Below are 10,394 nucleotides of genomic sequence, written 5' to 3'. Positions count from 1 at the left end.
TTATCCATTGTTTTCTTTTTTCGATGTAAGGGGTGTAAGTAAAACACGTATGTGTTTTTTCTTTCTTTTTTTTTTTTGTTTGAAGTGTACGCGAACGTGTGCGTTGTACGAAAGTGTCATTTAATTGTGCAGGCCACTGTATGAACTACGCGATAAGGATATAAATAAATTATAACGTGTGTTTACACGAGCCTTCGCTCCTTCGTTATAAATAATATATATATATATATATATATATATATATATGTATGTATGTATGTATGTATATATAATATTTCTTTTCCTTTTTCAGATCGCTTGAAGATAAACATAAGTGCGACGATCTATCTAGATATCTCTGTTCGAACGAAAATAGACATTGTCAATGCGCAAATGGTAGATTAGCAATTATCACGATAGAAGTTAGCAACAACAATAGGTATACGTACAATAATTTCTAAAATCTTACACACACACACACACACACACACATCGATAGAAGTTCGACAATATATTTCAATCTTTGGTTAATAATTTCCCCCATCCGATAATTATACCAAAGTTGATCTAATATTTAATAATAATAATAACAATAATAACAATAGTAATAATAGTAATAATAATAATACAGATTGCTCCTAGGTTAGAACATACTCATTCAAAGTTCGTGACCCTTCGTAGCGAAGGGACAAAGGGATGTCGAGGGCGTAGAAACCGTAGCGGTAGGTATTATTACGTACGATCTGCTGTACGATCTCGCAAATCAGTCCATTGTACTATTCCCGGGCTGCACGTCGAATCCGTGCCGATGTTCATCGATTTATTTCGGGGGAAGTTAATCCACCGAAACGAGACAGAAAGCCTGTCGATTAATCCTCGGAGAAGAGAACAGAGAGAAAGGGAGAAAGAAAAAATAAGAGAGAGAGAGAGAGAGAGACAGAAGCCAGGACGAATCTTTTAACGAGTCGCCGTATAATCTTTTGAAAATCCTAGGGATCGATGTTTCTTCGTGAGTTTACAGGGAAATCTCGTTTGCGTGCAAGACGCGAACGTTAATCACGTTCTTAATGGCGGCCACGGAAACGTTCTTTTCCAGGGCAATTCTTCCGCGCTTGCAACGTCAGGGCTTAACGCCCGTACGTTAATATCTTGATGAAAGAAGCTTGGTTTATTTTTTTTTTCTTTTTCTTTCTTTCTTTTTTTTTTATTATTATTATTCTACTTCTTCCTTTACTCCATTTCTTTTTCCCTTTTCCTTTCTTTTCCCTTCCAAGCTTTTCCATAGAAATTTTTAACAATATCATTAACCAACGAACCCAGATGAACCTTTCTTTCTTTAGAAGCTACGTTTAACTACAAGTTGAGATCTATGAGAGGAACTTTTTAGTGGTAGCATAGTAATTTATTAGGAAAGTATGATGTTAAAGTTGTATCGAAGGGAAAACCCTTGTTCCTTGTTCGTCCTTGATACATTTCAATGGGTAATTCGCGTCGGTCGTATAGAGAGGGAGATTAAAAAAAAAAGATCAACGTTCTCTTCCCTTCATCCCTTTATCTTTCTTTATCTCTCTCTCTCTCTCTCTTTCTCTCTCTCTCTCTCTCTCTCTCTCTCTCTCTCTCTCTTTCTCTCGATCGCCCTTAAAACGGACGATCGTCGAAAATCCTTTTGTCGCGCGATCCGACGTGCGGTGTGCATTTGAAAGTGGCGCGAGCTCTTTTTCGTTGCACCGAGCAACGAGGGATAGTATAAGGGGACACGCGAAACGTGGACGAGCTAATAAAATGTGCACGTTGAACAAAAGAGCCCGCCGCGGGTGGGCGGCTGTAGACGTCTGTAAAAAGTCCGGTTACGAGAGGGTCGCGTGCGAATATATACGATTCCGTAGCCGTTACCGTCGTGATCGTTTATGCGAATACCGAAGTGGCCGTCGTTAAACTCCGAACGATCCTCGACACTTTGACGGTACCCGAAGGACGATGCTTTGACCTCGTCTTTGCTAAAAAAGTTTAATAAGGGGATAGGTAAGTACTTGCTTACCTGGGATAGAAATTTATAATTAATTGAAGAATAATTATTTTCTTTATGAAATTGATAAAGATTTATCTTTCGAAATTGATAAAGATATATATATATATATATATATATATTAAAAATTTATCGCAGATTATTCAAATTAAATTGATAAAAATTTCGCTTAAAAATCAGTCTTGTTCGATATGTAATACTATGTCCAAGTATAATTTATATAATTTATGTTTTATTGTGTAGTTTGTGTATGTATCTATGCATTATATATTTCAATTCGTAACAAAGAGGACACATCTTTTTAATCTTTTATTTTATTTTATTTTATTTTATTTTATTTTATTTTATTTTATTTTATTTTATTGTAATTATTTATTTATGTTTGTCTTTTCTAATCTAGATGTATTGTCAGAGGTTATTTATTCAGGTCTAATTTTGTCAAATTATCTTTTTTACGTTGCGTGGACATTGAAAGCAAATGGGAGAATAGCGAGCAGTTGTAACGCAGCAGGGGTTAGTTAGAAAGCTCAATTATTCGTATATGTAATATGGGTTTTTGCTTATGTATATGGCTCGCAATAATTTTTATTTTTTTCGACATGTTCTCGCATATTACGCGCATCAGTTTACGTCGTTACTTCGTTAAATTTTTTTTCGTTTTCTCTCTTTTTCTTTTCTTTTTTTTTCTTTTCTTTTTAGTTATGCCATTTGGAGAAACGTATAAACGCGTTATTCAACTTTATCTGTCCCGTCCTCATTTTCGTTGATGATCGATACTGACCATGAAAAAACGTGTCACATGGAGGACATGTAAGTACCTAAACAAAGCGAATCGGATTCGATATATAACCGAAGGAATAATGAAAAATCAAATGGTCGGAAAAAGATCGAAAGTTTTTTCACTGAAATTTTTTGATTGGACACGAGTGTGTCTACGTTGTTTCAAAATGTTTTGTTATCTTTAGAAAGGGGAAAAAATACAGATTCAAAGAGAAAAAGAAAGAGAGAGGAAGAGAGAGAGAGAGAGAATTGAAATGGTAACAAATTGCAATTTAATTAACTTGCGGTCTATGTGTTTGCAATACGCGAAACTATCAACGCGGAAACAAACTCACTTGCGTTTTTCTGTCATGCTTAACTGGAAACAGCGAACGTAATTCGAAATTAATGGGGGCCAGGGATCAAAGCGACCGACCGTCGGTCTTTGTGATCGATCGCTTTACAAATTGTAAATTTAAAACGCAACGCTATATAAACTTTTAAAACGAAATAGAAGTTACCGACGATATTTTCGACCTGGATGTACTCGCGTTACAAGCGACCGTTGCTTTATCAACGTGTAACATGAAATTTGGCCTCGTGAATGATAAAAAAAAAAAGTAGAGAGATAGAGAGAGAGAGAAACTTCAAGTAGGTAATCATAGTTTTTTAAATAAAGTTCGAACAGGCTACGTCGAGAGATCCTCGTTGCTTTAAGAGTTTCCTATTTCTGGATATGAGATCAGACATTCATTTATTCTTTCTATCAGATACAAGCTCTATTTGACCTAATATTTTTATCCATAGAAACTCGAATAAAACGATTTTCTACATTTTTAATCGATAGAATGAACGATAGCAAGATAATTTATGACTATAGTTGATTTATCTTTGAAATCTTTTTGGTGAGATGAAAATATAGTCATTGATCAAACCATAATCGTCGTGGTTTTAACTTTACAATTATTGATAAATGTAGAAGCAATTCGATCTTACTATTAGTCGCACCAAACGTTTCATTTTATTCGTGGTCAATTTTCAACGAGTCGAATCGACAACAATGGCGACGAAATCTGTGATCCATTATGTCGTTATTCGTTCCGTGTGTTCCATTGTAACTGCGCGCCGTGATATGTGCATACGTTAATATAAATAATTCACGAAGGATAAAGATACTTACGTTTCACTACGAACCATTTTAATACTTCCTTTTTTGTTTTTTTTTTCGTTCGTACATAAATCAATTGACTAATGAGAATCGTCGATATACGTAGCACCTATTAGCCTTATAACCAACCTGTCCATTCCACTTTTGGTAAACGTCGGGTCCCTCTTATAATCAGATAGAATCAGAGTATCGGACAGGGTTAGCTTCGTTTAATCCAACGAGACGATCTCGGAAAAAATTTTGCCCCAGTTTACAAACCACTCGATGGCTTCGCCAATAGATTCTTTATTTATTCTGTTCGCTCGCTCACGATCATTAGCCCGTATTGAATCGAAAGAGAAAGAGAGAGAGAGAGAGAGAGGGAGAGAGAGAGAGAGAGAGAGAGAGAGAGAGAGAGAGAGAGAAAATTAATACCTACTCTGACAAGGATATTTTGAGATCGTACGCATGAAAATGAATAAATGATACTCGTCGTTGGAGTTTACAGATAAATCGCGCTTGTTGCACCCTTGTTTAACCGTTCTACCATCAGCACTTTACATATTAAAAACGGAATATAAATTCCACCCGATGTTTTGGAGAAGTATCGAAAGAAAGGAAGCGTGCAATGCACTCGCTCGCTGCGTTCCTAAAGGAGAGACTTCCGACGAGGTTAAATGTAAAGTGTTTCTTAAACAAGGGATAAACAATTGACATTCCATCGATAGACTTGTGGTAGGACTACAAAAGGATACGAAATTAAACGGGGAGAAAAGAAGAGAAAGGAAAACAAAACAGAACAAAACAAAACAAAAACAAACAGAAAAAGAAAACTATATCACTATAAATGGTAAAGAATAATAAGAAGAAAAAGTATGTAGAGACAGAAAAGAGAGAGAGAGAGAGAGAGAGAGAGAGAGAGAGAGAGAGAGAGAGAGAGAGAGAGAGAGAGAGAGAGAGAGAGAAAGGAAATAGAAAAAGAAACGAACGAGTAAACGAGCGAGCGAACGCTCTCGCTCGCTTGCTCGTTCGGGCGTGCGCGCGCGCGCCACTTTGATTTCGATTCGATCTCGAGTCGCGCTCGCGATAGGTCGAGTCGCGTTCTGTGGATGCGCGCGCAGCTCTCCGGGTTCGGTGCAGCCATCCCCACTCCTGGCCAACCAGTTTCTCTCTCTCTCTCTCTCTCTCTCTTTCTCTCTACGTCACGAGCGCGCACTCGCTCGCGTTGATCGTCTCGTTCCCCCACTCTTCGTCCATCCTCGTCGTTCGTCGTCGTCGTTCGCTGGCGTTCGCTACTGCCACCACTACCCCACCACTACCACCACTACCCCCACCACCGCCGTTGCCGCCGCCGCCGCCGTTCGCCGCCGTCGCCGCCACCGCCGCCGCCCTCCGCGCGACGAAGAGAGCGAGAGAGCCGAGTCGGTCAATACTCCGGGCAACGCGGCGGTGAGAGCACGACGGTGGTCGCTCGTAAGCGCGCCGTGCCGTCACTCGAGAGAGCCAGTGTGCCACCTCGAGATTCCTTCGTTCGCGGACATATCAAAGAGACATATACGTACGCACACCTCATTATTCTTTCTCTCTCTCTCTCTCTCTCTCTTTCTCTCTATCTCTTTCTATCTCTGTCTCTATTTCTCACTTTATCTGTCCCAACCTTTCTATCTGAAATCTCTGTTAATCTCTTTCTCTCTTTTTCTCTTTCTCTCTTTTTCTTTCTCTCTCTCTCTCTCTCTCTCTTTCTTTCATTCTCTCTTTCTCATTATTTCTCGCGTGGTCGTGTCGCGACGACGGAAAATCGTGTCGTTTCTTCTCCTCGCTTAGACCTCCTCTAACCATCTAAATACTAGCATACTAACTGCTCCTCGTGTTGCGGAGACGAAGGACGTGCGCGACACTAGAAGAAGCCAACGAGAAAGAGCAGAAGGAGGAGGAGGAGGACGACGAAGAAAAAGAAGAAGAAGAAACAAAAAAAGAAGAAGAAGGAAAGTAAAACGGATCCTTTTTCGTTCTCGTAGATTCTCCTCGACCGGGTCTCTCTTAAGGATAATATAAAGGGAGAAAGTTCCATTCTTTTGTTTTCTTCCCCCCCTTTTTCCTCGAGATTATGTGAAAAGAGAGAAAAGAAATATTCCAAAGAAGAAACCGAATATTGTCGATTATCGTCGTCACGACTCTGCTAAGGGGGGGGGAAAAATCGAAGAAGAGGATATACGTGTCTTCCTGGATTAGATCTCACGGTTCTATCTTATTTGAATCGCGTTATCAGTGCATATTATCATCCTCGACGTCGTAGAATCTACGCACGCCTCGATCCAACCATGCGTCCGCGTGCGTGATGGACTTCTCTCGTACCACCGACAGCACCATCACCACTATTACTACTACCAACACGATCGACACCGACACAACCAATACCATTACCACCACTGGCTTCGCCACCGGCATTGCTACCACCTCCTCCTTTTCGTCATCTTCCGCCACCTCCGGCGGCTTCCAACTACGCTTCACTGCCGGCAGACTCATGGATACGTGGATATTGTTTCTCTTCGTAATCGTCGCCGGTGAGTACTAAAAACAAAACAATCATTTTTTATCTCCTTTGAAATATATACACACACACATAATATATATATATATATATATATATTTATTTATTATCTTCGTTGATTCCTTTTTACGTCTCGTCTCTAAGTCGACTATGTATGTCACCGCGTACATACGTTTCTATGGAACGAAACCAACGGACATCTCTTGTCTGACGCTTGCTTGATCGGCGCCTCGATAATGGATTACGTAGCCTCGACGGGCACGTGCGCCGTACTCACTCTCGCGCCAACTCGCCTCGACTCGCGTGCTCCTACCGTACTATCTTTACCCTCTCTCTCTTTCTCTCTCTCTTTCTCTCTCATTCTTTCATTTCTTATTCTCTCTCTCTCTCTCTCTCTCTCTCTCTCTTTCTTTCTTTCTTTCTCTCTTTTTAAAATATTAACCGAACGAATATCCGCTGATATTTCTCAGCCAAAATCACGACACTTGTTTTCATCGAAGAGGTTATTCATGGAGTCTTCGCAAAAATGGAAGACACGTATATACGTGAGAGTTTCGCGTGGGAAAGACCAGTTTCGATCGTAGTCCCTTCATCTTGCCCCATTCCCCTTCCCAACCTCCCTCTCTCTCTCTCTCTCTCTCCTTCTCCCTTTAAACCTCCGGATACTTTATCTTTCTGTTTCCCCTTCGCGTTACTTGTCCGCTGGTTCTCTCTCTCTCTCTCTCTCTCTCTTTCATCCCCTCCATCTTTTTCTCTCTTTCTATCTCTTTTCCTTTCCCATTCTTTCTCTCTCTCTCTCTTTCTATCTCTTTCTTTCTCTTTCTCTCGTACGCAAAGGGAAGAGAAAATCGTGGGGTAGGCGCCACTAAGCGTGGACGAGGTCGGGTCTCTCACGTCGATGGGAATCACGGCGTTCTGCCAGATGGCTAGCATTCTCGACGACGACGACGACGACAACGACGACGACGTTGTTACAAGTACGAGAAGAAGGGAGCAAGGGCCGATCTCTCTTTGTCTCCCTATTCGTACGCTCGGACTTCTACTTTTTTCTATTTTTTTTTTTGTCAACTTTTCTTTTTCCTTTTTTCTTTCTATCTCTTTCTATCTCTTTCTTTCTTTCTTGTTCTTGTTCTTTTTCTTTCCTCCATCCACCGAGAACTTTCTCTTTCCAAAGTTCTTACATTTGCTTGGTCTATATAAGGTTTCTTCCTCTTCCAAGAATGTCTCCTTACGAACATCTTACGAACATCTCATGGCGTGCTCCGAGAGGAAACCAACTATCGTCCTTTTCCCTTTTCTTCGATCGTTTTTCTAAACCGTCGTTAAAGCTAACAGTACTACTACTACGTTTCCGTGCGTTGATCTCTCTTCGTTCGTAATACGGATGTATATGTATGTACACACACACACACACACACACACACACACACGTGTGTATGTATTCTCTTTATCTCTATCTTTTTCTTAAGTCTTTCAAATATCCGTGAAGAGAGCATCTTCGCAAAGCTGTTTTATAGAAAGAGATAAATAGATAAATAGATAGATAGAGAGAGAGAGAGAGAGAGAGAGAGAGAGAGAGAGAGAGAGAGAGAGAGAGTTTCGCGGATCTTAATCTTTTAAGATTCTTCGTCGTTTATCCCTCCATCTCGGAGTATGACGACACCGGAAGCGGCGAATTCTCTCGTACGAAAGAATTTCCAAGAAAAGACGAGGTCGGAGGATTATTTCGGAAACGATTAATTTCATATGTATTATTAAGAACATCGGATAATGTTGGTAAATATTCTTCTTTGTTAAAACGATTTCAATGCAAGCATGGAAAAGAACTTGTATTTACACACACACACATCTATACATACATAAATGTAGCCATTGTTGAGAAAATGTTTCCTCGAGAAAAATAATATCGTTCACAGTATATAAAGCGTCGACGAACTAGTTAGAACGTAGGAACGAGAAGAATATCTCGGCTAGCTTAAAAGATCGATACGGTTAGGGAGTCCCTTACCTCTTTCCTCTCTCTCTTCGTTTATATAACTTTTTAGTGAATCTAATCGTCAGACGTAAATAAATGCTCTCGCAACCGTCTATTATCTCTCTCTCTCTCTCTCTTTCTCTCTTTCTTTCGTTCTCCCTTTAAATCTATCATTCTCTATCTTACTCCCGGCGACTGTCCATATTTTTCTCGTTCGGTCTTACACCCCGTCTTGCCTCGTAATCCACTTCTATCTCTTTCTACCGGTTCGTCCTTCGTCTCTATACATACCTAAGTACCTATATATGTACTTACATACATATCTATGTACGTACACGCGTCCGGTTCGTTCGCGATCACCGGCGCTTTCTTCTTCTTCTTCTTCTTCTTATTACTATTCTATTTCTTCTCTTCTTTTTCTTTTTAATCTTCTTTTTATTCTTCTTCTCCAGCTTGTTCCTACCTACCCTGTCGTACACACACGAGTTTCACGCACCTTTCTGACGACTATGTGTTTGTACGTTTACATAAGTGTGCGTACACGCGTACGCTTGAACGCTCCTCGTTTCGTGAGTCATCCAAAGACTACGTATATCAGCTTTGATCGTTCCGGAAGGAAGAAGGGACGTCAGTGGCACGCGCGTTTTTTCTCTCTCTCTCTCTCTATCTCTTTCTCTTTCTCTCTATCTCTATCTATCTCCCTATCTTTCTATCTCTATCTCTTCCTTTCATATTTTTTCTCTTACGTAAGATGAAAAAATGTTTCGGAAGGTTCTCGTGAAAATTTTTCACTGGTACCTCTTACGAAAGAATCAGAAGAAGAACATGAGAGAGTGAGAGAGAAAGAGAGAAGGGGCAGAAAAAATGCTTGTTTCATAAGAGAGAGAAAGAGAGAGAGAGAGAGAGAGAGAGAGGTACTCCGCGTTTTTTCTCGTTAACCTTCGCTGTTTCCAAGAGAAGAGAGGGATCCGGTATCACGGGAGGTAAAATATTAGGCGTACCTCCTTAAACATCCTTTTTCAGTGTTTGGATACTACGTGTATATGCATACCATAAAAAAGCGAACCCTTTTTTTTTCTGGAGAAAAGATATGACAGAAAAACACACAGAGAGAGAGAGAGAGAGAAGAGACCAGGAACAAAATTGTTTCGTGCACCTCGAATTGTTCCTCGATCGAGAAAGACACGCATGCAGGAGAGACTTGAAATATGTATTCGTTTTAGTTCGTTTTAGTTTTAACGGTGTAGAATCGTACAGTTTTATACTACATACATTCGTCTCGTCCATGAACGACGAGTGGAAAAGGCAGGTAGCCTTTTCGTTAAACTTTTTCGCGAAACGAATGTTTATGGGCACGCTCTTAACGATAACCCACCGCTTCGTTATCCACAACGATTAAAACTTTTCTCTTAACTTTTCGTACTGTTCGTAGCTGACACATCTCCTTCTTCTACGACTCTCTCTCTCTCTCTTTCTCTTTCTTTAGTTTTTTATTATTATTTTTTTAATTTAACCATCATTCGTTCCTTTTTCTTTGCGTTCTTTCAACCGACGTGGAATAGGGAGAAAATTTGTACCTTAATCGCGTCTTTACTTTTTATAAACTTCCGTGAGAAAGTTGGCTCTTGATAGTAGTAAGTTTATCTTTCTCACCGTTTCTATATATATATATCTCTCTCTCTTTCTATTTCTCTCTTTCTTTTTCCCTTTCCATCGTTGGTCTTGAGCTTTGCGAATTTTTCAAGAAAAAGTACGATCGAGATTTTACATATGCAAAATGGGGCAAGAAATGGAACATTCATTTCTCTTGGCACATCGAACGTCAATGGAGTCGACGGTGCGGAATGCGTTTATACTTTTTCCACCCTTTTAGTATTGCATCCGTTCTCTTTTCTTTTTCTCTCTTTTTTTCTCTTTTTCCCTCTCTCTCTCTCTCTCTCTCTCTCTCTCTCTCTCT

At 40.0% G+C, this 10,394-nt stretch overlaps 2 protein-coding genes across 3 annotated transcripts in view; both read left to right on the top strand.

The window, feature by feature from the left end:
• Positions 1 to 6,057, top strand: part of LOC127071510 (ras-related protein M-Ras-like) — a 71,464-nt gene extending 65,407 nt beyond the window's left edge. The window contains exon 6 of the mRNA XM_051010856.1: positions 293 to 6,057. Within this exon, the coding sequence (XP_050866813.1) occupies positions 293 to 301 (9 nt within the window). The 3' untranslated portion in view covers positions 302 to 6,057. The remainder of the gene's footprint in view (positions 1 to 292) is intronic.
• Positions 6,058 to 6,207: 150 nt separating this feature from the next.
• The window catches only part of LOC127071496 (transmembrane protein 132C), an 88,245-nt gene continuing 84,058 nt past the window's right edge, over positions 6,208 to 10,394 (top strand). For both annotated transcript variants that reach the window (XM_051010799.1, XM_051010798.1), the window contains exon 1: positions 6,208 to 6,475. In XM_051010799.1, coding sequence (XP_050866756.1) covers positions 6,250 to 6,475 — 226 coding nt within the window. In that variant the 5' untranslated portion in view covers positions 6,208 to 6,249. The remainder of the gene's footprint in view (positions 6,476 to 10,394) is intronic.

The sequence above is a fragment of the Vespula vulgaris genome, chromosome 22 (genome assembly GCF_905475345.1).
Source record: "Vespula vulgaris chromosome 22, iyVesVulg1.1, whole genome shotgun sequence".
NCBI classification, from domain to species: Eukaryota; Metazoa; Arthropoda; class Insecta; order Hymenoptera; family Vespidae; genus Vespula; species Vespula vulgaris.
Note: the sequence above shows the minus strand (reverse complement) of the source record. Positions and strands in the feature narration are given on the sequence as shown.